The sequence below is a fragment of the Alligator mississippiensis genome, chromosome 5, assembly GCF_030867095.1.
Source record: "Alligator mississippiensis isolate rAllMis1 chromosome 5, rAllMis1, whole genome shotgun sequence".
Lineage (NCBI taxonomy): Eukaryota > Metazoa > Chordata > Crocodylia > Alligatoridae > Alligator > Alligator mississippiensis.
In genome coordinates this window covers 158198550-158226492 of record NC_081828.1, presented here as the reverse complement: position 1 = coordinate 158226492, position 27943 = coordinate 158198550, and the positions used below count along the sequence as shown (strand labels likewise).

The 27943-nt window shown below is 44.4% G+C and overlaps 1 protein-coding gene across 3 annotated transcripts; it reads left to right on the top strand.

Moving 5' to 3' along the window:
* On the top strand, positions 1-27943 carry NPY (neuropeptide Y). 3 transcript variants are annotated; one of them, XM_059728924.1, is made up of 4 exons: positions 1-109; positions 750-937; positions 8802-8882; positions 27472-27943. In XM_059728924.1, the coding sequence occupies exons 2-4, from the start codon at positions 750-752 to the stop codon at positions 27485-27487; spliced, it is 285 nt and encodes a 94-aa protein (XP_059584907.1). In that variant the 5' UTR covers positions 1-109; the 3' UTR covers positions 27488-27943. The 3 variants fall into 3 exon arrangements, with proteins under 3 accessions (XP_059584907.1, XP_006263006.2, XP_019353615.1); XM_006262944.4 differs by lacking the exon at positions 27472-27943 and adding an exon at positions 12277-16587 and having other exon boundaries at positions 2-109; XM_019498070.2 differs by lacking the exons at positions 1-109; positions 27472-27943 and adding exons at positions 369-462; positions 12277-16587.

The window sequence follows — 27943 nt, the reverse complement described above, 5'->3', positions numbered from 1 at the left end:
CCGGGCAAGCCATAAAAAACCCGGGCGAGGCGCTGAGCCGCACACAGCAGCGCCGAGCCACGGGCGAGAGGCTGCAGGAGGAGCGAGAGCCCGGCTGTCCGACAGCAACGTGAGTACGGGCGGCCCCGAGCAGCCCGCCCTGCCGGAGCCTCTCCCCCATCCCGGCGCGGGAAGGACTTGTCCCCGCTCCTGCGCCGAGCTGGGAGCCTCGGGCGCTCCCTGTTCCCGCCCCAGCCCGTCCTGCCCCGGGGTGAGCCCGCCCCGCCCGGCTCTTCTCCGCGCCCGCCGCTGCCCCTGCCCCGCGGAGCTCCTAGTTCGCAGCAAGCTGGTGCCTGCCGCACGCGCCGCCTGCAACCGGCGCGCTGGGCTTCATGCCTGCACCCTCCTGGGTCGGTTAGTTTGCCGCTCCCCCCGGCCCCCAAATCCAAGTGTGTAGTGAAGTACTTGGTAGCGACTAGTAAGGTGAGCGAGGCTGTGCGCTGCCCCCTCAGCAAGGTGCGGGGTGGAGAGAAGGCGCTCAAAGTTTCTCGGCTGCCCGCCAAGCCTTCCTGCATGTGGAGCAGGCTGCAGGACAGCTCCTGGCTGCGCCGGGCAGGCGTGAGCGCTGAGCGCTTGGCCTGGGATTCTTCTGAGGAGAAAAGCAGGTTGGCGCCTGCCGACTTCTGTCTCCTTTCACAAAGTTTTGCCCACAGGCATACAGTTTAATGCTCTTTTCTGCCCCTTTTCCCCAACCCCCCGGTGTTGTGCAGATGCAGGGAACCATGAGGTTGTGGCTGTCCGTGCTGACTTTTGCCCTGTCCTTGCTGATCTGCTTGGGGACACTGGCAGAGGCTTATCCATCCAAACCGGACAATCCTGGAGAGGATGCACCAGCAGAGGACATGGCCAGATACTACTCGGCACTGAGGCACTACATCAATCTCATCACAAGGCAGAGGTAAGGCAATGTGCATCCCAGCGTGGCAATGGAGGGTAGATAAGGCTAGGCTATCCTGTGGGGAGGAAGCCTTTGTATTCCTCAGCACACCTCTTCTCCAGGTCTCTAAGAAACACGGGACAAAAGGTGACTCACAGGAGAATCTTGAATTTTAATCCGTAGAAAAAAGGGGAAATAAATTAACATCTCAGACACTTCTCTATGTGAGAAGTTTCTTCCCTATCTACAGCAGTCAGCAATGAACATTATGTGGAGTGTTGCTTGAACTCCGGTATGATTTATGAATGATGGGTTCTTCATACCTCCCAGGTGTAAAATACAGCCATCTCACCCTGTTCTAGGTAGAGACTTGGCATAAGGTCCTGAGCATGGTCTAGTGGGAGTCTGGAGGAGATGTAAAACAGCCCTGTCAGTACTCTCAACACTCGCCACTTCATTAGCTTAAGAACATAAGATGCAGACAGTAATGGCGGGAAAAGGGCTGTATCAACCTGAGCCTGATTTCCTTCAGTCTTGTTAGGTTTTAACACGCATAGTTTGGACACGAACATAAGCAGTAGGACAGAGGAGGGAGGGAAATAAAATATAACCAACTTGGAGCATGAAAGTGTGAGGCAGAGGAAGAAAACCACTTTTACACTTCCATTGTGGCTACTACGTCTAATATAAGTTTCCTGGAGAAAGGAACTGTGTTCTTGTTGAAGTCCTGTAGTAATTCAGAAATCCTGTGTTTCTTAACAGCTGCTTAACCTAGTAGGTACGACTGGGAAAAAAAAAGAAAAGTTGCACCAGTAATGCAAACCTACCAAACCTTCCTTTCCTTAGAAAAGGGATCTAGGACTGAGCCTAACTAGTTGAAGTCTGGTAAAAAATTAAACTGGAGTGAAAGGTAAAAATACAGCCAGGTGTACAGCCAAATTCCAAGTAAATCCCTTTATTTGGAAGAGTCGTCCAATTTAATTCCTCTGGTTAACAGAGGAATGCACTTCGCTTGAAACCCCTGAACAGCATGTGGCCCAGAAAGGCTTGAATTATCATTCAATTCGTTTAGTATCAGAAATGGATGAGATATCTTTAATTACATTTTCATTGGTTTGTTTCCTCTTGAAGTCTGAAGAATTAAATTAGAAGGAAGGATATCTTTTAACTGAGAGCCTTCCTAGCAAAATGTTGACATTGTCTGGTATGGCACCAATGTCAGAGACAGCAGATGAAGGGACTTATAACAAGACTGCTCTTTAGCCCCACATTTTTAAAAGACGCATCTTCAATTTGCTATCCTGTATAGCATTCATGTTAGCCTGTGATCTGATAACTTTTCATCTGGACCTCTGGCACCTGACAAAATTATCTTTCCACTCTGCCTGTTGTCTTTTCCATCTTTCAGACATGTGAGTTTTTATTGGTCTCCTGCCTCTTCTCTTATATCTCACGTGTCAAATGCAAGTTCTGTCAGCTGATTTAATCATTAGAACAACAGTTCAAACACTACCTATTTTTGAGAAGTGACCACATAAAAATGTTATAACCTGATTCAGTAGACTCACTGTTTGCATGTATTTCATATTCATTTTTGTTTCCTTTAGTGCCAAGAAATAAAGGTGCATTCTTCTCACTCTTTATTCTGCAAAGCCAATCTATAATTAAGAGAGCAAGCTAGATTTCATTCTATTGTGTGCATAATAAATATTTTGGTTAATCTAGTCTGTTTACTGAGGATAAAGTATGAAGCAACCCCCCCCCCCAAAAAAAAACAACAAAAAACAAAAAACCCCAAACAAACAAACTGGAGCCTTGTATTCCAGGTGGTAGTTAGAAGGAAAAAAAAGTTTTTAAAGGGTGTAGCTTTGTTTTGGAATTGAGAGACGGTTAATGTAGAACCATGTCACAATGTCATTTTCTGGAGTGGACTACACTATAATCAGAAGAGTGAATGGAGTCCCAAATAGGACTTAATAAAAAACAAAAATAAAGACAGACTTCTTTTGGTCAGTGCATTATTGATACCAGAGCAAACTGCTTGCAAGTGGAAAGTTCAGTTTTACTCTTGGAAACTTTCTGCTACTGCAGTAAGAAAATATTGTGGCATACAGCTGACCTAGGAAGTAGCGTAATATTCTGTTTTATATATTTCTACCCACGATACCTTTTAGAGTTTTTGATCTGTCATGGTGAAGAGTGTTTTCAAAGATAAAGCTCTCCAGTAGAAACTTTAGATAATTTTACTTAGTACTTAGATGACATTAATTTTTAAAGACTGGTTCTAAGCCTGTGGATGTCAGCAGCCCAGGAATGAGAAGGGCCTGAAAGCAAGGAAGAGAGGATTGGAGATGGGCTCGTTACTTCCCCTTGCACAAATGAGTAAGTGTGAGCAAGCTGCATCTGACCTCTCACCCTTCCTGTGGCCCTGGAGCCCTGCCGCAAACTTGCAGCTTGTCAAACAGGTGTTGGGATATTAGTGAATGTGTTTGAGAGGAAATTCAGTGCTTTCTCTTTGTGCTTCTATTGCCTGCTTATCTTGTGTGGTGCTCCTTTGACTGCCATGAGTAATTACATGCCTTATCCCTCTTTCATAGATTCATAGATGTTAGGGCCGGAAGGGACCTCAATAGATCATCGAGTCCGACCCCCTGCATAGGCAGGAAAGAGTGCTGGGTCTAGATGACCCCAGCTAGATGCTTATCTAACCTCCTCTTGAAGACCCCCAGGGTAGGGGAGAGCACCACCTCCCTTGGGAGCCCATTCCAGACCTTGGCCACTCGAACTGTGAAGAAGTTCTTCCTAATGTCCAATCTAAATCTGCTCTCTGCTAGCTTGTGGCCATTATTTCTTGTAACCCCCGGGGGTGCCTTGGTGAATAAAACCTCACCAATTCCCTTCTGTGCCCCCGTGATGAACTTATAGGCAGCCACAAGGTCGCCTCTCAACCTTCTCTTGCGGAGACTGAAAAGGTCCAGTTTCTCTAGTCTCTCCTCGTAGGGCTTGGTCTGCAGGCCCTTAACCATACAAGTGGCCCTTCTCTGGACCCTCTCCAGGTTATCCGCATCCCTCTTGAATTGCGGCACCCAGAATTGCACGTAGTACTCCAACTGCGGTCTGACCAGCGCCCGATAGAGGGGAAGTATCACCTCCTTGGACCTATTCGTCATGCATCTGCTGATGCACGATAAAGTGCCATTGGCTTTTCTGATGGCTTTGTCACACTGCCGACTCATGTTCATCTTGGAGTCCACTAGGACTCCAAGATCCCTTTCCATTTCCGTGCCACCCAGCAGGTCATTCCCTAGGCTGTAGGTGTGCTGGACATTTTTCCTCCCTAGGTGCAGCACTTTGCATTTCTCCTTGTTGAACTGCATTCTATTGTTTTCTGCCCACTTGTCCAACCTGTCCAGGTCTGCTTGCAGCTGTTCCCGATTTGTGTCATCTGCAAACTTGGACAGAGTACATTTCACTCCCTCATCCAAGTCGCTGATGAAGACATTAAAGAGTATTGGTCCATGGACCGAGCCCTGTGGGACCCCACTGCCCACACCCTTCCAGGTCAAAACCGACCCATCCACCACAACTCTCTGGGTGCGACCCTCCAGCCAATTCGCCACCCACCGGACTGTGTAGTCATCCAAGTCACAGCCTCTTAACTTGTTCACCAGTATGGGGTGGGATACCGTATCGAAGGCCTTCCTGAAGTCTAAGTATACGACATCCGCCCGTCCTCCTGTGTCCAGGCGTTTCGTAACCTGGTCATAAAAAGAGACTAGATTGGTCAGGCACGATCTGCCTGCCATGAACCCGTGCTGGTTTCCCCTCAGCATAATTTGTCCTGCCGGGCTCTCGCAAATGTGAGTCTTGATAATTTTTTCAAAGACTTTGCCAAGGATGGAGGTGAGACTGACTGGCCTATGCCAGTGACTTTGTACTATGCTGCCCTAACCAAGGTCTTTTGTTGTCCCTCTAAGGGTTTAGTGCTATCCATACCTGCTGCCCCCACCATTTGCAGACTGAGTCCTTCTCCATTGCACCTCTCTCTGGGATTGCTTTTTGTTTCCTCCAATGTTTCTGTTACCCTTGGGTCCTTGTCTCATCCTTTCAGCTCCTGTGTTCCCTTTGAAGCACCTGCTACTTATGAGCAATTACATTGCTACCTGGAATCACCCTGCCACTTAATGCTATCTGCAACTTCCTATTCCTAACCTTTCCCTTCCCGCTTTCATTTCCCTTATAGGTGATCATTGCCATCTCTTATCCCTTAGGCTGCCTATAGCCATATCACAAATTGCCCTTGCATGTGCAGCTTTTCCGTGTCTCCACTGGAAGAATCTCTGATTTAAGGTGTTCTGGAGGGGTGCTTGTGTGTGTTTGGGGTGGGCTGTAGGGTTAGATATATCTGAACCAGTTTAGATAATATGGGTTTCTAGTAATACCAGATTATTTCAGTTTCACACTCTATCAAAATAGTCAATGTGAAAAAAGCTTTTATTACATGCAGACCCTTTTTTATAGTGATGGCCTGGTGTTGCAGTGTTCTGAACACCTCCTGCAACAGACCAAGAGCACTCTTATTTTCTGTCCAGTAGGATTTGAATAATCAGGCCCATATTTCCAAAAGAGGCTTTTGTTGCCCAACTTGAGACACTCCTAGCAAATTACATGTACCCTCAAATCCATGTGATTTCAACTGGAGTTGTCTTATGAAAACCTCCTGGGCTTTAATGTCTCTAACTGACTACCAAACAGTACTGACCAGTGTTGCCTTGTTTTTTAAGGCCTTAGGAAAGAGACCATTCAAATATTTTCCAACTAGTGAATAATAAGTTGAACTATTTTAATTCTAATGTATCTGAATTGTCACACAGGTAGGAGGAAAAGATCCTCTCCTGTGGCATAAAGACTTTACAATGGATTTTCTCCAGTGGCAACTGATTCTTTTGTGTTCAGTCCTGGTTTGCAGTTGTTTTTTCTTGTCTTTGTTCTAGTACAATGAAGAGGGGGTCTCCTAAACAACAGGAATGATGGGAAATACTTGAGGCTCAAAGGTTTAACAATAGAGGAGCTAACTTCTGTAGTCCTTTTTTTCCCAAGTGGACTGATTCTTTTGGTTTGATGTACTTGCAACAGCACCTTCCGTGATGGTGTAGCCTTGGCTAGGAAATAAACAAACTCTGTGTACCTCAGAATGGGAGTCGGGAGGTTGTGGCCCAGGACAGATAAACATATACCCTGGAGTGGTTTACTTTGGTTTCCTATATTTGCGCAAGTTCTATAAGAGCCAGAATGGGCAGCAATTCTAGGGTGAATCTAATTGCAGGCAGTTATTGCTGCTCTTCACCATTAGGCAGCAGAAAAACATTCAGTAGCCTGTTTGCCTTTGCAAATGGCTACCCCAGGATGGATATAGACAGACCAAACCTAAACTAATGTAACTTATACTGGTAGAGTTTTACCCTAAATTCTTTTAGTCCGTTGGACTGTGTGAAGTTCTCCTGATTTAGGGGTTTGAATTGTCATTCCACTCTTTCTAAATACATGCTAATGCTAAATATATCTATGTAAACTGTTCATCTGTCCAGGGCCTGTGTGTATCAAGTAAGTATCTTCCTTCTCATCTGACCCATGTATCTTTTTTTAGCAAGTGATACCCTCTAGTCCTTAATCAGAAAAAAATGCTCGTCAAGGTCAATTTTACTTTTGTCAGACTCTGGGCTGCTGGATGGCATTTTAAATTTGTTAGATCAGTTTCTTTAAAAACAAATCCTTTTAATGAGGAGAATTAGATTCTTCCTTAGTTGAGGCCATGGTCACATCCATATTAATTGGAGTAGGCAACTAGAAACAAAGACTTGTGTTGATGAAGCATAAGGCATTTGATTCAGCATCATGCTTGATTGCATTACTCTAATAGCATTTCACTATGTATGGCTGGTTCTTTTCAGATATTCATTTTCAGTTCATTTATATCTAGAAATTTGCTTTGAAACCTGGAAACTGATACTGTTTTCTTTCTGAAGTATGGGTAACATTCTAAAATGACTAAGACAATGAAAAGAGATCCAGTCATTTAAATATAATGACAACAAGCCAAGTGTTTACATATACAGTGAAAATCAACATATAAATCATATCAAGAATTTTTTTAGAAAGTTTTATTTTCTGTAGTGTAGAAGAGAAGAACCACCTTATGGGCAATGGATGAAGTCCTTACCTCACTGAATATTCTATCTGCATTTGACTGCAGTGGGACCTGGATTTTTGTACCATGCACATAGAACGTATTTGCCTATACCATTTACATTTACGATTTCAGCCAGGTGTGCAGCCATATCATAAACTGTGATCTTATTCCTTTTCAGCAATGGAAGTGTTCTCTTGTGGTTATCATTAATTGTGTTAATCTAATGATTCCTTGCAGTGATGGAGAACCTGTCAAGCTGATTGGTCATGATTGCTACTCCTTTCAGGACAGGGAAAGGGAGGGCCAGTTACTTCATGAGCAACAGGATTTGCACTTGTTTTTTCCTATTAACTACTAAATAATTGGTTCTTCACATCTTTTCAAATGCAGAAATAGAAAACATTTGTCATATACATTGAATGAAGGTTGAGCCAGATGACAATTGTCCATACTATGGTACTGAAAAGACATGATGATTAAAAAAAGAAAAATTAAAACGGCAAACACACATGCTGTGGCCAAGTTTTAAAAAAATTACTAATGATTTTGGGTAACTCAATTTTTGGGAGCCAGAAAGAACTTGAGGAGAACTGATTTTAAAAAGGTTGATGCATAGCAACTTCTGAAAAACTGAAAAAGTGCCTGTAATGCACTTTAATGTTGGGCACCTAGGAATTGAGTACTTTTTTTATTATTGAATTTGCAGGAAAGAATTGTATACCATGGATATGATGTCATGCTGTCCCCCTCTCACATGCACACATCAGTAAGAGGCATGGGTCTAGATGCCATGGCACACTGGGGTGCTTTGAGATCCTTTTAAGGGTGCTTCAGGTGCCATTTTGTGAATCATGTTTGCACACCTAACAGTAATAACAAGTATGCAAACACGATTCACAAAATATACCCAGAGATTTCAAATTGGAATCCATAGTGCTAAAAACATTCTGACCTATTGTGGTCTCTCTCAGTTCTTTTTACAGAAAACAATACTTTATTATTTTCCTGTAGTAAGGAAGTGACTGAAAATTAAGGGCTGGCATTTTCCAAGAGGTGCTTTGAATCTAATGGGAGGTGCCTTGAGTCTAAAAAAAAATTGAAAATTTCAGCTGGTTTAGATTATTAATCAATCCTATCACATAAAGAAATGTTAGGAATGTCCATATTTCATTATTTAGCATATACAAGGTAATTATGGAAAACCCTCTTTGTAAGGAGTCTTTCTGGGCATGTTTACACTTCTTCCATGGTGATCTTGTGGAAGGATGCCATACCATGGCTACCTACTTCTCCTCCTATCTGCCAAAGCTGAAAAGATGGTGAAGTTGCTCTGGGGTCAACTTCAGGGGCCATTCTGAAGCCCATAGAGATCCCAACAGCAACCATAAGCAGATGCCCTATAGCCAGGTTGAAGCCCAACATGCAACTGTTGGGGCCTGGGAAATGGGGGTGGTGAGGCAGCTCTAGAACAGCCATCCCTGAGAGCTCTGTTGAGCAGTGTAGATGCACCTTTTTATGGTTTCGTCACTCAACATATTTATGCTTCTAGCTAGTGTGATGCTGAAAGAGAGATGTTCTCATACAACCAAACTGTATTCAACCAAAATGTTTGCTGAAGCAGTCTTCTGCTCTATAAGATTTCTCAGTAAAGATCTGCAAGAGACATGAAAAAATAGTGTTTTCTTTATTCAATAGATACGGAAAGAGATCAAGCCCAGAAACGCTGATTTCTGATCTCTTGTTGAGAGAAAGCACAGAAAATATTCCTCGATCTAGGTACGTATAGAAGTATTTTTTAATAATTTTTATTTCAAATTTAAATGTAACAATTTAATTTAATATTCATAAATGTTTTCCATAGGCTGAAAAGATGTAAGCAGCAACCGTTAAAATACTGTATTTTAATGTCTGTTTTATTAAAAATGTTCCACTATTAAAACAAACAAAAACAAAAAACCACACACAACACACAAGCTGCCTAGAAACATAGGAGATGCCATGGTAAATCAGACCTCTGGTTCAAATCTAATGTAGTTCAATACTTTTGGCAGTGACCAGTACTTGGTATTAAAAGAAGGGAAGAATGTTTGTAAATGCACAGAATTCCATCCTTACTTGTCACAGCGATCTGTCTTTATTCTGAAACGCAAGGAACAATTTGAGGCATACAGTATTTCCCTGTTAATTGTTGATTTTAATTATACTTCTACTTTCAGAAGTCCTGGCTTCCCTTAACAATAGTTTTCAGTAGGAAAACAAACAATATTAATCTGCATGGAGATTACGTACTGCAACTATCTTTAAAAAATTACATTTTTCATGAGTGTTGTGCTTACATGAAAAAGATAACAAGATTGTAAGTTATGCATTTTTACTTTTGCCAATCAAAAATCTGAAAGCCTGTGATTTGTGTCTTAATTTCTCATGACACCATTCAAAACACCATTGTAGTTGATTTGATTTAAATTTTTAATTAATGATATCAGTATAATGTTAATAGCTACAAAATGATATTATGGATGCAGAGGACCACTAGAAAGTCTAGGCATGTCTTGTAATCCCTTTTGAACTTGATTTCTGAGGGAAAAGTGATACTTCATGGCTGCAATACTGCTGTCACTCTTCACAGGGATGAATTTCAGCCTCTCTGCCTATGTTCATTTAGGTGATTTTGTATGCAAGGTATAAAATATGCTATTGCAATAATGGCTGAAATTTAACAGTCTTGAAAAATTACATTTTCCCCTCAATTCAGTTAATTTTTTTTTTTTTGGATGGGAAATATTTTTTTTCCCTAGAGGATCCTTTCCAATCTTATTTTCCTGTGATCTTAATACTTGTTAAGAATATACAGTATGTAAACTTTGACTGGTCCTTTTGAAAAACTTGTTGATAACACTTCTGTTGTAGAAATAAACTGTTTTTACAGTAGCCATGTCACTAGTGTGTAGCAGTAGTTTTCGACTTGTGGTCTGTGGACCCATGGAGATCTGCAGGCTATGTCTAAGGGATCCGTGAAAGATTACTATGATCAATGAAAAGTATGTAAATGCCCACACTTAGAATTCAAAGGTGTCCGCACCTCCATTCGAAATTTACACAGGAGTCTGCACCCCATCAAAAATTTCTAGGGGTTTGCAAATGAAAAAGGGTTGAAAACCACTGATATATAAGATGCAAATATACCCCCTAACCATAAGTCTAAAACCAGTTGTGCTGCATAAGTCAATATGACCAAGATCAAGAAGAATATTCACCTGTCTAATGTTAAGTATACATGTAACATGAGCCCAGTCTAGGAAGCTCTCCCTGACCAGAATGCCACATTATATCAATCTCAGTTGTTCATTCAGTAGACTTCAGGGACAGTCACCCAAGTACAGGAAAATATTTTCTTCAGAGTGACAGTACCACATTATGATTATGATGATGAAGGGCACCTAGTGGTAGCGTATGTGCAGATGTTTATGCCCACTCATTTTAATGTATACTCATTTATATATCCTCTAAACTGTAGTGAAATATTAGTGATTCTCGGTGCTAATTATCCAAGGAGCATTGTAAGTAGAATAGTCTAGTTCTCTGTATAGCTCTTCCCTACCCCCTCACAAGTGCTACAATGCTCTATTTATAATACATATAAGCATAATAGATCTATGCTGATAGCCTAAAACCAATGAACAAAATAATAAATCTGCATGCCCTTGAAGTGGAAGAACTGGAAGGAAGAGATCTTAGTTTTAAACCCTTGGATAGGATCTTATAAATAACAGAAAGATAAAGCAAGATCCAATGTTAATAAAAAATTTAAAGCTGCTTAGAAGTAGTTGTAGGCTTGAAGCAATATAATTATGGATATATTTAATAAACAGATGTACATGCTGCCAGTTAGACAATAAACAGAATGTCCTGTGGGTGTATCTATAGTAGTTGGCCACATTTCATGACTTGCATACAAACCATCTTTTTCACCAAATTGATGTAGTGTTACAAACAGCTGAATGGCATTCGGACAAGCTGGGTCACTGTTGGTGCCCACATTCTTGCTAGATAACAATGAGAAGGTGAGATCCTTGTCTACTTATTAGGTGTCTAAGTGATCCTATCCCACTATGTTCAAGTCCCTAAAATTTCATTAATGCCATCTGTTCTATTATCACACAAACAAACAAAACCCCAGAAACTCCAGCAGTGGGAAGGAAAAAAAAATCCATCCGACTTTTATATGAACTGTTTTTCAGGTAGAATAGTAAGGTAGAATAGAATTACACGTAGGGGCCTAAATCCCCTTACTCACATAAAAGTAGAAATGAGTGTCTTGAATTAAAACTGTGACTATATGGCCATCAAAACAGAAAACGTCCCAGAGCAGTTGGAAGTAAACATTCAAGGGAATAAAAGGAAATATTGATTATTATATGAATAGCTCCCTTGTTAAAATCTTGTGCAAGTGCCCTGGTTTTCATCTTGTAGATCATGAAGTATGTATACAGTCTGTCTCAATTATATCCTTCCATATGCACAGGGGACAAATATCTGCATACATGAATATGAAAGATGAAATTCTTTCCTCAGAATTTACTTGTCATGTTTAAAAATTTGCTAAAATATTGAACTGTAATGCCCACTGTAAAACTTTTGTAGTTATTGCTCTTACTTCAGGTTGAGTTTTTGAAGAAACTACGTTGTGGGAAAGGAGCTGTATAGCTTAACTACTTTTGCTAACTCCCCTTTTGAAAAATGTCAGTCTTACTGCTTAGAAAGAGCTAAAATGTCTCCTAATACATTTATATCTTAACATGGCATTGTATTCTAGGAGACGTGCAGTAAGTGTTATCTATTCATGTAATATTATTCGGCAATGAGTTTTAGTGCTAAAGAGTCGCAGCATCAAAGCAGCAACAGCACTGCAGGGTGCATTTTTATACTTATGGGTGTGGATTTAATAATCTGGTTTCCATATATTTTCATGGAAGCTGAGCACTGCAATATTCAAAGATCACAGTAAAAATGTGATCTGTCGGTTTCATTGAAGTGAGAACTTTTATAATTTTTAAATGTTAAATATCACTAGTTAGCTAAATATCTATTTGATTCTAGCCGTAAGCCTTTAAAAAAGACTTCCTAACATATTTAATGTGTTTTTTTTAATCCATAATATGTGTTACAGGTTTGAAGACCCTTCTATGTGGTGATGGAAATTACAATGCATCGTCAGCCTTTTGCTAGTTTTCAATCCATATTTCATTGCTCTAAGATAAATTGGAGTTTAACATTCCTCAGTGCATGCAGTCATTGTACTGAATTCTGTAGAGTTTTCTGTCGTCATACTGGTATATACATTTATTTAAATAAATTATTTGTGCATTCCAGAATGTAACATACTAAATGAAAAACAATGACACTGTTACTGGTAAAGATTTGTTTTAAACTATTAAAATTGAACTACAACCTCCCTGCAGTCTAAAGTAGCACGCACAGTAATAATTTCACAAATACTACAGTAATTGTTGCAACAAGTTAGATAATGACAACTTTTACTTAAGTCTTTAAGTCAACTTTACCATTTTGATTAATACAAAGTTATTTAAGTTTCATAACATTCATTATACACTACATGATTTAGGAAAAATAAAGTGGCCTGAATACTGTTTTTTCTTATAATCCTCATACGCAAACATTAATATATTGGTCTGTGCAAGTAATAAATTTAATAGCATTTTCAAAACACAAAGAAGTTCTATGGACTATTAGTTCTGCTAAAAACCTCATGACAGATTCAGAGTTTTAACTTAAATATAACCTTTTTGTTTTGGTTACATTCAAAGTGGGAAGGATTAATGTCACTTCCAAATAACATAGGAATATAATTAGAAGTATTTGTAGTTGAAAGAAGTACATTGTATCTACTTTTCATTGGTAAGCATGTGGAATCGGCTACTGCTGACAAAGTCCTGTGTAACTGCACCACATGCATTAGGAGGTTTTTGTCCCATGCAACCTTTCCTTTTTTCTAAGAACAAAGAGAACCTTAATCAGATATACCAACAGTGATACTTTTTTAGAGACCATTCTTCCATTATTACATTGTGAAATTCCCATTACCCTTGAGGGGAAGTTCTTGAGGCATTATGAGCTGGGAAGAGCCATCATATTTTAATTCAAAACAGCTTAATAAGAACATATTCAGTATGTTGTTCCCCCATTGACATTAGCAGGAAATGCAAAAACAGGTGTACTTCAGATCCAAAATTGTAATTTAAAAATCCCTGCTCCGAGGTTGCCTAACTCCGGAAGTATCTAAATGCACTCAGTGCCTCTTTTAACTTGGGACTTCCCTAGATGCTTGCCATTCTGCCTTTTTTCCCCTGTGTGCAGAGCTACCTTGATCTAAATAACTAGATGCCTACCTTGTGCTTAAGTCTCATCGGGATCCAGAACTAGGCAGAGCAGTGCTTTGTCTCCTGAAGGGAGTCCAATCTACTAGGTATGCTCTGTGTGTGTCAAGTGCATCCTGATAGCATTGAGTTCAGCACAACACAAAGCAGCCACAGCCGCTTGCATTTAAAAGTATGGCAATAGGAGCAACTATTGTTGCCAGGCTTTTATGTAAGAACACAGTGGTTTAGAGCACTTGCTCAGGAAGTAGGAAGAAGATTCCTAGGCTCTTTTTAGGCTGCAAGGATGCCAAATCACATTTTCCTTCACATTCTCCTCTACAGGCATGTGCTATAACCACCAGTCTAATGAAAAGGCTGGATGGGAGCACCCTCCAGCCTCCTGTTGAAGTTAGGCCATTGTACAGCAAGAATGTAAGGTGTATTAGGCCAGAAGGGAAATAAGCAAGTGGGAGCTTGACTCTGTAGGCTAGTGGCTGGGACACTCAGCATGGAAGCAGGAAGTCAGGGATTGTAGTATGTATCCCCAGGTGTTCATGTATTATGTTAAAGAGTAACTGGATAAAAAACTAGAAATAAACCTAAGGCTGGGGGCCAGAACTTGTAACTCACTCTATTCACCTGGGAGTCTGATCACTGAGTTAGGGTGAGATGCTTGCTTGAGCTTGCTCTTCCTGGCCTTTTGACTCATGCATTCCTTTCTTAACAGTGGTCCAGCTTCAACAGGAGGGGCAGAGGTTGCTACCTGGAGATTTGGGCAGTCTCATGGGATATGTGGGTTCCAATCCATACAAACTCAAGGAGGTAATAGAACCTGTGTCCCATCCATTAGGCCAGTATGTAAAAGGCAGGCAGGTCCTCCTTGCAGCTGAATTTTTAAGAGTGACCCCTGCTCTGTTCTTTCAAAAAATACTTGTAGGTGTTTTCCTTTGGTGAAGGACTTCAGGTTCTAGTTCTTGAGTGGATGGATATGCCTCCTTTGCAGCCCTGAGTCACAAGCCAAAGGTCAGAAGAGAGGTAGGAGTTCAAACACAGCCCTGTCCTTGAGGTTCCCTATTGATTAGCTCTGAGTGGCTTCTCACCCAGCACCCTTTTTTTAAATCCCATTTTGAGGTTCTCTTCACATGCTGCAGAGGGATGTGAGGTGCCCAGTTCTGAATTTAGGACTCCACGCCAGGGGCTAAGGGTAATGCAGCACCTACAATTGGAGCTAGTAGACTGTTCTCAGTGAGAGAACAAAACAAGGAGCAATGGTCTTAAGTCATAGCAAGGGAAATTTAGGTTGGATATTAGGAAAGACTTTCTCACTAGGAGGGTAGTAAAGCACTGGAACAGGTTACCCAGAGAGGTTGTGGAATCTCCATCCTTGGAGATTTTTAATACCAAGTGCGATGAGCCCCAGAGAAGGGCGGCATTACTGAGGAACCCTGGAGGGGGGGCACTGCTGAGAAGTCCCAGTGTGGGCGCAGTGAGCCCCGGAGAGGGGTGGCATTACTGAGGAACCCTGGAGAGGGGGCACCACTGAGAAGCCCCAGTGTGGGTGCGGTGAGCCCCAGAGAAGGGGGCAGCATTGCTGAGAAGCCCCAGTGCGGGCGCGGTGAGCCCTGGAGAGGGGCAGCATTATTGAGAGGGCCCCAGAGGAGGGCAACATTATTGAGAAGTATTCAAAATTGTCAATAGTCACTTGAGTAATTTTAGGCACTTCATAGAGGGTAACACAGATTCCATGTTCTTTAGTATTTGAACATTAGCAATGATTGCATATGTACTGTGTGAATGAACATGTTTGAAAGTTGGATTTACTATATACTTCACACCTGTTTCCCAAATGTTGTAAAAGTAGGAAAGCACAAATACATTTGAGTGGGTGATCTTTCAAAGTACACTCTGGATGTATTTGAGAAGTATTAACATTCTGCTGCTTCTCAATATTTGCCAGCTGTTATATGTCATGTTTACTTTAATAGAATGAAAATAGTTTTCATTTAAAGAAAACACCTGAATTTCATTTTAATCGGTAAATTATGTTTTCAACAGCTATATTTTCACTTCATTAGTTTAGACTCTAGACTTTGCTATAATGCATTCCTTACAAAAACTGAATTTAAGAAGACATATATTGTGTTGGCATTTTGTATATGCATCATGTATACTATATGCATTACTGATTGTGGGATGATAATTAGATGAGATTGGCCTGAGTCAAACCACTTTTATATTTGTCAAACTAAAGCTGCCTCCCATTATCTTTCATACATATGTTTTACTGGAGAAAAGAAAGGTTACAGAAGAAGAATATGCACAAATTGCATACTCTGTGCAGTTCCTCTCAATTATATGAATTTTCTCCATCTTAGGGAACAGACACCTGTGTAGAAAAGCTGAATAAATTTCTAAGTGGTTGCATTTGTTTACCTAATTGTTTTAATGAGAAATGGTTGGTAGCAGCAAAGCAATCAACCTGGTATAGAATATATACAAAAAGTGTGTGTGTGCATGCGTATACCCAAACACACATTGATACAGGTCTGGAATTTTTTTTCTAAATCTTCTTGTAGTTTGTCCAGAGCAAACACAGTATTGAGCAATTTTTATTTATGGAACTAAACTTCCATTCCTTGTGTACTTCCTGCTTTGAGTTTCTTAAGCCACAACATTCAAAAGCAAGTCACGCTACCCCAAAGCATGAGGTAATAGCAAAATATTAAATGTTGGCTCCTTTTCATTTGCCTTGGTTTCTTGAGCCTTTATGGTTCATGTTTTTTCTCCTATATTCATAACAAGATGTTAGTTCAAAAAATCCAAAAGCTGAGATTGAAAATTCAAGGAGGCTGAGGTGTAAGAGGAAAATTGAATAGCAAGAGACTCACGATAAAATATGAAAACTGGCAAAATGTTCTACTTCATTCACTGGGAGCCTGAGATTCACAATAAGTGCAGGTAGGTGTGAAACGTTTCAATGACAGGACAATTTTTACTATTATATTGTTTTATATTGTTCTATTGCTATAGGTTTCTATTATAGATGCTTTTACTTCTGGTAATATTTGCTTGATACTTCATTAAATGTTCCCAACTTTGAAGACTGGTCTGTAAGAGAAGAAGAAAATTATTTCTCTCTCTCTCTCTCCCCAACCCATCCCATCCCATCTTTTCAGAATCTGACAGTCTTTTATTCCACACTTGCCAGTTTTCCACACAAATGCAGAATTTCCCTTTTCGTAAACCTTACTCCCTCAATGTTGCTAATGAAGCTGGAGTTGAAAACACTTTAGATGACACTTCCTCCTGCTTCCTCACTTGAATTTCAGCCTTGTGAGGATTGAAAAAAATCCTCTCTCATTGGCTGTTCTTCCTCCTTCCCATTTCCTGCTGGGACAAGCTGATCAGAAAAGCTGCAGGAGGCAAGCTTAAGCCTTATGCTTAAGCATAAGCTTTCAGCCTTATGTCCATTCAGAAGCTGAAAAGAGTTTTAGATGGGGTAGGGTGGGAGAAGAAACAGCTGATACTGTTCAAGGGGGAGCAGAAAGAGCTCCACAGAGCAGCTCTGCTAAATCTGCTCCCTCCTTTTTTATTTACTCACTACCATTCCCCCACATTCTTCCGCTTGACAGTACTGGTTTGGGTAGGGATAGAAAGGGAAATTCTGCATCCTCCCTCCAGGCTTCAGTGAGGGGGTGCTGAACCTCAGGAGCTGCAGAGGTAGAGTTGGAAGGGGCAGACTAGAGGTCAGAGTTGGGAAAACAGCCAGAGCTGGGGGCATAGTTAATTGATGTGGGGGTAAATCATTGGTAGAGGTGCTGACAAGCTGAACTAATTGTGGGCTGGGGATGCACAATTAATAACTGGGGTGAGACATGGCAGATGTCAGGCTAGATTAGCATTTGAGGAGAAGGTTTTTCACCATTGGGCAGCCAGTGAAAGCACAGCAGTCTCCAAGAGCATGTCAGTTTAGGAGAATTAGCAATGCTATTGTCCTATGTGCACAGTAGAAGGGGAAGAAAAAATTCCTAAATAAAAAGACAGGCCAAAAAACCCAAACAAGCCATTTGTAATTCTTTTTTCCTGAGAGGAAACCCGTCCCCCATGATTTTGGGGGCAATTTACTGATTTTATAGGATCCAATTTAGGATTTTTGAATTTTTGTGGTTGGCAACACTGCACCCTTAACTCTTCTATGTGGGATGAAGGAACCATGCAACAAAACCCTTCCTCACCTGCTCAGCCCTCCCTTCTCTCATGTGCTATCTAATACAGTAGTTCTCAAACTTTTTAGATTCAAGAAACTCCTCACTAGATTGGAGGCACCTCTCATTACATGTGAGGCACCCTTCAGGAAATGTTAGCTCTTAGTTTTCACTCATTTTTTACTATGGAAAAATATAATAGAGCAGTTTTTTCTGTTCCAAAAAACTCAAAAAGATCACAACAGGTCAGAATGTTTTTAACACCATGGATTCCTCTTTGAAAGTTCTGGAAGGAGCATAACTAGGGTAGGGTGAGGGGGCACCTGCCCTAGGTGCCAACTCTGATAGGGTATCAGGATCCCCTCCCCTCTCCCCCCCCACAAGTCTTTGCTGCAGTAGGGGAAGCTCTGTGTTGCTCCTGCCTGATCATAGGAGCTGGGCAGAGCAGTGCTTCCCCAGTAAGTGTATGGGGGGTGGGAGGGGACAGTGAGTAGAGTGGGCAGATTGGTGTTCTGCTCCCCTACCCCTCTAGGAGCTTTTGAAGTAAAAGGCACTGCCTGTACCTGGCCACAGGACCTAAGCAGCTCAGCACTGCACCCAACTATGTGTCTAGCGGGAGGGAGAGTGAATGGGGTTAGCAGAATGGTGCTCCCCATCCCCCATTCTCCCTGGTCCTGGGTGCTGAATAAGTGCCCTGCACCACCAATCCCTGGGTTTATTTTATAACTAATATTTGCACACCTAACACTGCTGACATTGTGTAGCAGCGCATGTCAGGGCACCCTTGAAAAGATCTCAAGGTGCCCAGAGTGTGGCAGCACACTGGTTGAGAGTCAGTGGTTTAATAATATAAAAAGACTCTTTCTTAAGCTAAACTGGTTTGTTATTAAGGCCACTGTTTGCAGAGCTGATCCACCTACAGTTCAGCTTTCCACACCCTCTATATCTCCTCTAATCTCCCTTCTTCTGAAAAGCCCTTCTTTCAAATGCTGTGCAGGTTGGTACCTGCACTCCTGAATCATTGAATCTGGAGAGCTGGTACTAGAATAACTGAGGGTATGGGAAGAGTATGATCTTTATTTCCCCTATTTCCATGAGACAGTCACCCCCATGGCAAAAGGGACTTAGGATAGAGGAGAATAGGAAGCCAACAAAGCAATCGTACTTTTCTCTATGTATAGGCGATTATTTTCTCCTTTGCAGTAGTGCCCCTCTGCACAGTGCAGCAGTGTATGGGCAGTGGGGGAGAGAGGGCATAAAGACTAAGGGCTGTGTGAAATTTCATAGACATTAGGGCTGGAAGGGACCTCGGAAGATCATCGAGTCCAGCCCCCCGCCCAAAGGGCAGGAAGTCAGCTGGGGTCATAGGATCCCAGCAAGATAAGCATCCAGTTTCATCTTGAAGGTGTTCAATGAAGGCACTTGAACGGCCTCCGGTGGCAGGCTGTTCCAGACCTTGGGGGCTCGGACAGTAAAGAAATTCTTCCTTATGTCCAGCCTGAAACGATCTTGTAGTAGTTTGTGACCATTCGACCTCGTCATCCCTTGGGGCGCTCTGGTGAACAAACGTTACCCCAGATACTGGTGGTCACCCCGATAAACTTGTAGGTGGCCATCAGATCACCCCTGAGCCTGCGCTTTTCCAGGCTAAAGAGCCCCAGGGCTCTCAGCCTGTCATCGTAGGGTCTGCTTCCCTGACCTCTGATCATGCGCGTGGCTCTTCTCTGGACTCTCTCAAGCTTCTCCACATCCTTTCTGAATTGTGGAGCCCAAAACTGGATGCAGTACTCCAGCTGCAGCCTCACTAAAGCCGAGTACAAGGGGAGAATGTCGTCCCGGGATTTGCTTGAGAAGCATCTATGGATGCAAGCCAGTGTTTTGGTCGCTTTACTAGCCGCAGCTGTTTCGTTTTGGAGGTGTTTCAGCCATTTTGGCACCCAATACACTGAATCTGAAAAGAAATGGAAGGCTCCAAAACATCTCTGAAATGAAACAAGACCAACTAAAAAGTTTCGCCCCACGCGTGGCAGTGCACCCCCTACAAAAAGGCACTGCCAACACTGTCAGCGGTGCCTGTGGGTGATAGCTGTTCACCACCCCGCCGCCAGTACTGCTGGCAGTATCTGCGGGCAGTCCACAATCCTTGCTGGCTGCTGCCAACGCTGCCAATGGTGGCTGCAGGTGGTTGCTGACCCTTCGTTGGCGCTTGCCACTTCCCCATGCCCTCCACTGCCATCAGCACTGGCAGCAGCTGCGGGAGCTTCCCTGCTTACTGCCGCCGCTCTCCTGCCACTTCTGCCGCTGCACTCCCGCCGCTGGGAGCATGAGTTGTTCATGACAGGAGGGATGGAGAAACAGTATATAAGGCTCTGTGTGAAGCCTTTCTGTCCCTCTTGTGAGTGTCTCTCTGGAAGTAACAGCATGTGAAAGGAACTGACTGGCTGCAGTGACTGGCTTCCTAGTCAGTCTCCTGCTAGTGTCTCTTTTTGGAAAGAATTGGATACACCTTTCCAATATATTATAGATACAAGATATGGGATCAGTCACAGGGGGACCCTGAGTGCCCCTCCCAGACTCAGGAGGCACAAGTCACTGAGCCAGGGGGGGCCTGGGGGAGGCCCCAGTGTACTCCCCGGCAGACCTGGAAGTGGACCAGAAGTGCTTCTGGTCCACTTCTGGGTCTGCTGCCAAGCATGCTGGGGAGTCCCCTGTGCTTCTGTGGGACACTCCATGCACCCCAGCATCACAGCATTCACGAGTCGCTGCTACCTAGAGGTATGCAGGAAAAACATTTAAAGTCTCTATGTCCGAATCTCAAAATCTTTCTGAATCTCTCCGAATCAATTCGGAGCGATTAAAGGGTCCTCTGTTTCAATTTGGATTCAGAGATTCTGCCACCAAATCGGGCCGAATCTCTGCCAAATCGAATCAGGGACCGAAGCTTCACACAGCCCTAGCAGATAGAAGAAGATATGGTAAATAGAAGATATAGTAAAATAAGGTAGAAGAAGATATAATAAACACATAGAAGATATATTACACACACACACACACACACACACACACACACACACACACACACACACACACACTTTCCAGCACATCAAACATTATAAAGTGTGCAGGAAAGGCAGGTGCCAGGTCTTTTGGCAGGGGAATGAGAGGAGGCAGAGGGAGAGCTGTAAGCCTCCTCCACAACTTAGATGCACCCTCTTCCCTAGTCGGCATGAGGCTTCTGCTGCTAGTGGCAGCAAGGAAGTGGGAGCAGTGTCTGCACCTGCCCCACCTCCACTAACACCAGGAGTAATAATAACCCCCAGCACCACCAGCATGACAAGCACCAGGATAACAGTCTCCTCCACCCCAATTTCAGTTCCCAGTGCCAGAGGAGGCGCTGGATCTGGAACCAGGGAAGCTCAGTGCCATTGCCAGGGAAATTCTGGGAAAGGAGGGGGAATCTGAGTTTCTGCTCCACACCCCTCAAAGTTCCCCTAGAGCCAGGTCTCCTTCTCCAGAAGGCATGAGGAGGAGGTTGTGGGGGCAGGTGGCTCAGCTTCCCCCATTTTTGTGCCTCTGACTGCTGAGGAGGGAGATAAGGCAGGATCCCCACCCACACCCCAGAAGCGAGGGGGTAGTGTAGTGTGGGATCATTTTGAGGTTACAGATGATCCCGAGTATGCTATCTGCCTGCACGGCTGATGCAAGACCAACTGGGGCAAGGACGAGAAACACCTCAGCACCACAGGGATGTTGATGCACATCAGGAGGCACCACCCCCTTGCCCTTGCTCCTCCTCAGCCTGGAACCAGTGGGAGCATGCCCAAAGGGAAGTCCCCCTCTTGCTCCAAAGTCCCCATCCCCCAGAAACAGAGGTAGGCCACCCTGGACCAGTGTGGGAAAGGCAGAGGGAAAGGAGGGTGCATTCCAAAGGTGAACGAGGTCACCCAGAGCACTGGGGAGATGCTTGCTCTGGATGGCCAGCCCTTCTCCTTAGTTGAGCAGCCAGGGTTCAGGCAGCTCATGGCACTCATGGCCCCATCATACCACATGCCCGTGCGCACCACCTGCAGCAGGATGGTGATGCCCTACCTGTATGAGGCATGCAAGAAGTAATTGAGGGAGGAGCTGCACAAGGCAGGGCTGCAGGTGGCCTTACACTTCACTTCTGACATCTGGAGCAGCCCAGGTGGAGATCATGTCTACCTCTCCCTCACAAGGCACTGATGCGATCAGTGAGGCCATTGTTGGGATCTCCTTCAAGCAGAGGTGATAGACGAGTCCCACATGGCAATGGAGATCATGGGGGCCATGAACTGCATGGTACAGGGAGGGCTTAGGCAGGGCGAGCCCACCCGTGGGTTCATGGTCACTGACAAAGGGACCAATATAGTCAAGGCATTCTGTGATGCCAAGCTGGTTGGCATCTGCTGTGTGGCACACAAGTTCCACCTTATAGTCAGGGATGCCTTGGAGGGGGATGGGGGTGCCAGTGAGGGTGCCATCACAACCAGCCAGCTCATTTCAAAATGCAGGAAGGTGGCAGGTTACTTCCACTGCAGCGTCAAGGGGGGCAAGATGCTGAGAGACAAACAGGCAGAGCTGAGCGTCCCTGTCTCAGAGCACTGAAGTGCCCTGCTCCTATGAAGGGAGAAACTGCTGGGGAAGGAGCCCTAGCAGGGAGGGACGAGCCCAACTGCGGGTTGCCAGGGCAACCAGAGGAGGTCAGCTGACCAGAAGGGGCAGGGCCTAGCTCCCATATAAAGCCTAGGGGCTGAGGCCAGAGGCAGTTCCCTGCCAGCAGCCAAGGAGGAAGGAGCTCCCTGTCAGGAACGAGAAGAGAAGCCTGAATGCAAGAGCAGCGTCTGTCACTGCGGCGGGATGAAGAATCCCCAGTAGGCTTGAGTGTGATTATAGCCGGGCAGCTTCTGTTTATGTTATAGCCAAGGGGCTTGTATTTGTGTTTGCTCTTTTTCACCGGTGGTTTGGGTGAGGCTATCAGGGGATGGAGGAGCCCTCATAGGCGACCCACAGCAGAGTGGGGACCCCAGCCCCAGAGAAAGGGGCAGCATTGCGGAGAAGCCCCAGTGCGGGTGCGGTGAGCCCCGGAGATGGGCGGCATTACTGAGGAACCCCGGAGAGGGGGCACTGCTGAGAAGCCCCAGTGCGGGTGTGGTGAGCCCCAGAGAAGGGGGCAGCATTGCTGAGAAGCCCCAGTGCGGGCGCGGTGAGCCCCGGAGAGGGGTGGCATTACTGAGGAACCCCGGAAAGGGGGCACTGTTGAGAAGCCCCAGTGCAGGTGCGATGAGCCCCAGAGAAGGGCGGCATTACTGAGGAACCCTGGAGGGGGGGCACTGCTGAGAAGTCCCAGTGTGGGCGCAGTGAGCCCCGGAGAGGGGTGGCATTACTGAGGAACCCTGGAGAGGGGGCACCACTGAGAAGCCCCAGTGTGGGTGCGGTGAGCCCCAGAGAAGGGGGCAGCATTGCTGAGAAGCCCCAGTGCGGGCGCGGTGAGCCCTGGAGAGGGGCAGCATTATTGAGAGGGCCCCAGAGGAGGGCAACATTATTGAGAAGGCCCTGGAGAGAGGGCGGCATTATTGAGAAGGCCCCAGAGAGAGGGCACAGAGAGAGACAAGGCTGCGGAGAGCCTGAGTGCCAGAGAGGGCGTGGAGACAGAGAGAGAGAGACAGAACAACGTCCGTTACACCTGCAAGGCTTCGGGCGTGGTACAGGAATGGTTGGAGCCACGCATAGCACGCATAGCATTGGCTGGGGTGTACGGAACACCTGAGACAGGAGAACCATGGCCAAGAAGACAGAAGGCAGCCTCCCTATAGAAATATATAAAATCAAAGTCGTGGCAGGTGAGAATTGGAGGGTGCGAGTCGGCAGCTTGGCACGGTAAAGGAGGCGGCAGGGGAGAGCACGGCGACCCAGGCTTCCCTCCTGTTACAGTTCCACAGCACAGAATCATGCAGGATGTGGAGACTTGGAACTTCACATACCTGATGCTCAAAAGGTTGGCTGAGCAACAGAAGGCCATCCATGAGATGGCTTGCTTGGGGAGATTGGGATCAGCGGCTCCCTTAACAAAACAGAGTGGGATACCATCACCAGAGGCACTGCCAATGTGGGCCATGGGCATGGATTCCATGTTGAGGTCCAGAGGCACCAGACCCCAGCATCAAGCAGGTAGTGCTGAGGCCTCAGTGACTACCTATCTCACTGAGGACGTGGAGCTGCTGCTCTTCGACCCCTTGGCCTACTGGGCAAGCCGCAGTCATATGTGGCAGGATCTCTCCACAGTTGCCCAGGAACACCTGTCCTGTCCACTGACTGGTGTTCCAAGCAAAAGGGTTTAGCATTGCTGGGGATGTTGTGATGCCCCACTGCACCTCCTTGGATCCTGGTTTGGTGGAGCAGCTGGTGTTCCTCAAAGTGAACCCCTCCCACTGCTGGGGTTCCCTATGCTCCGTGTGCAAACTGAGTGCCACCCTCCTCACTCCGTCCGCACCTATTTCTTTTATTTATATATATAATTTTTTAACCATTTAATGCCTCATTCTCAGAGCTGGAGGCAGCACTCCCTGTATCACCAGCCAGCAGGGGAAGAACATCTCCCTGCTGAGCTCCCATGCCAGGATGAGCTTGGAGGTATGGGCTGGAGCTATGGGGAAGGAGGAGACCCCAGGTCCTGGGCATGACCTAAAACAGCACCTTGCCAGGGTTGGGAGGCCTGGTGAGACTGCCGGTGGCAGCCCCCAAGAAATGCCAGGACCATAAACCTCCCTGGTGAAAGGCAGGTAGGAGGCATTTCTTGTCATGGCATGGTCTGGATCCATTTGGTGCGTTTTGGGCTGTAGGAGGTTGGCTTTTGGTGATGAGGTTAGTGAGGTTCGGTGCTTGTTTGAATTTACAAACCACTTTTCACAGATGAGATCAAACCAGCACTGGGAAGGCCCCCTGTTACAGACTACCATTCCTGCTAGTTTGATCCCACTGTGCCTTAACACACACATGAAGTCACAGATGTCATGAGTTTTGCTTTTGTCACAACCCAATTAAGTAGTGCCCATGTCACAAGCAAGTAAACCATTCAAAACAGTTTTAGTCTCCACTAGGTTAACTAAGGGTTAACTAACAAGATGATAGTAACAGGTTTTTTTTGTTGCGCATGTCAAAAAGAAATGTATTGCTGCGCCACTAACTAGAAATGAAACTTTAACCTGTGCTTTACATAAATCATTATAATTGGTCAAAGAAAACAGGGAGTAGCCCTGTGAGAGAGAACCCTAGTGAAGACCACTAGATAATTGGCGATTCTAATTAAATTTATGACGTGACGAAAAGCATTTGGCTAGTACACAAACAAAACCCCGCTGCATTTCTGTGAAGTCGGAGAGAGCGACTCTGTATACACCTAGAGACCTCTGACATAGGTGTCAGAGTAAACTGGCAATTTGATCACTTGCCAGTTCGTCCCCCCAGTCTTCGACCTTATCTCAGATGTAATCGATGACCGCCGGCCCGACCTTCTGCCCGACCAATTTTTACAGACTAACCTACTTTACAGACCGACCTCATGAACTGTAAGCTGTAACTAACCAAGTATCTCTGACCTTCGTCTTTCACCACCTTGATGGCATGAGTAAATAATCTTGCTTTGCAACCGATAAGCGTCTGCCTAATTAATTCCACTCCAAGCGTCACAAGTACCCGCCTGACGGCCCCTAAGGTCCCGACCCCCCCCGCTGCAGTGCACGGCAGTGACAGCTTTGAACAGTTTGAGGTGCAGTTTCACAGAAACCCCTGCACCTATCTCCTTGAAACTTGGCAGTCTTCATGCCCTTAGAAGGGGCTACCATCCCTGCAATTTTCATCCAAATCAGGCAGGCAAGAAATGACCAAGTTACAGGTTTAGTGATTCCCCTTTATAACCTATGGCCAAATCACTGAAATGGCGTTGAAACTCCAAAACAGATTCGGCCTAATCGAAATGGAACAATGATCCAAAACACAGAAATGAATCACTGTCCTCCAAAACAGCTGAATTTGAAATCGAAATGAAACCTAGCCATTTCACACAGCCCTAATAAGGACATCTTACTCAGCGCAGGAGAATTCCTCAAGCATGAGCACTGCACATGAAGGCTGTCAGTAATCACAAGCCCTGATAATGGTAGCTTAATAGTGGGAAGAGTATGAAGCTACTATGGCCATTCTGGGCAGCTCTGTGTAGTGGAGTTTCCAGGAAACAAGCCCCATAGATGTCTGTGTTGCTACAGTTATGCCAAACGCTATTTCATTTATAGACCAGACCAGAATCTCAAGGGCACAGAGGTACCCTGGGCTGCACTACTGGAAGTGGAGCATGGATTCTCAAGCAGCCTTTAATCTCTTTCTCCTTGCTCTGTTTCTACCCACATTACCAGCACAAACTAAAAAGCCATAACATTCAGCATTCCATTCTCAGGGACACTCCTAGTCCCAGCTCTCATCAGTGGTGTGTGTCCTGTATTTGAATAAGTTAATGATAACAAATAAAAAAGCCCTGTGTTGATATGAGTGATCTTAATTGCATTGCTCCAAGTTTGCTATAGAAGGTCATCTTGGCAACTGTTGTAATAATCCCTAGTGAAATCCATGAAAGATGATGTTATGTTTTAAAAGTATAAATCAAAGGGAGCTACAAAGATAGATCAAAGTTGATGTACTACTGTTATCACTGCAAAATTTGAACTAAAGTCTGTTTTTTTTTAAAGATGATATTAAATAGAACTCTGGTTATGCCTTTTCTTTGGACCCCTGCTGTGCAGAGCTCATCAAGATGCTCTGCCAGGTCTTCAAGCACTGAACCTGCTGCCTCCCACAAGCTCATTCTAAGCCTGGGGGACTTAAAGGGACAAAGAGAAAGGTCAGGCTCTCATGGAATGGTCCCAGGAGGTGACCATAATTACTGTGCCTCAACTCATAGTGAACCCACAGCAGCTTGATGCTAGGAGAATTGCTTGAGAGAATTAATTCTGGGAGAATTCAGTGCTGAAGCCACTGATACCTCCACAGCAGAGAATCCAGAATCTCAGCCTGGTAAGTGCTCCCTACAGCTTTATTGTTTATTGGGGAGTTGTGGTGTAAAAGGAGATGGATTTCCAGGTAGGTGGCCAATGAGTGAAGAGATGGAGGATTTTTTCTTCACTGGATTCTGAGCGGCTTCTGTTTAAGATAGCAGCCATATATCAGGGGTTTACGCAGTGATTTGCTCTTCTTGTTTCCATTCTCACTTCTCAAGATTGCTGTCAAAGGGAAATATTAATTTAAAAAGAACAAGGGAACTGCTACGTTTCTCTTCATATTTTCTTAGTGATTCTAACCACCATTATGGGATCACATGGCTTCCAGGAGTTCTTATATCAGATTGAAGATTTTTTTCCTCCCTCCTCCCCACACTGTACTAATGACAGGCAACGCGCTTCACATTGCCAGTTTGTAAATATTAAAGAAAAAAAAAGACTCAATATACTACTAAAAATAACTTTCTATGATATATTCAGTTATTTTCTTAGTAAATTTTTACCTGCAACCTCTGCACTACCAAGCCTGAATTGGAGAAAGGGTAGCCTGCCAGGTACAATCACAGCTGCCGACTGTGTCCTCTTGTCATGAAGAAGTAATGTGTGGGGAATTCATTCTCACATTTCTTTACAAGAAGAACACACAGACACACACCACCACCACCACCACCACCACAAAACAGGTACAAGTATCCTTTCTTTTCCTTTGCAGGCACTTTGAGGTCTGAAGAGTAGCTGTACCCCTGGAACTTGTGCACACAGCCTCTGCTACAAGGGATGAACAGAAAGTGTACTGTGAACAGAAATGGAGAACACAGATGCAAGATAAGTTTCTTGAAAGAGATGAGAGTGGGATGGGGATGAGGAATTCTTGGAAAGTCTGTTCAGGTTGGTGAAAGAAAAGTGTACATACTAATAAGCCCCAGAAAAAATCCACGTGTCTGTGTAGGCTGCTGAGATGATGTTGAGAATATTGGGCCAGGTCCCTATGCAGGGCTGTGCCATGCAGGGCCAAACACCAGTTAAGGTCTTTTTGCAAGGCTGTGCCTCCTGTGCAGTTTCAGGCAGTGATGTGAGTATGTACAGACATTCACAGAGGTTATGGGGAGGTTAGATTAGGTTAAAAATGGCCACCTGATCTAAGGTAAGTCAGGGTAAGGGGAGCAGCAGGTGAGATGGGGAGG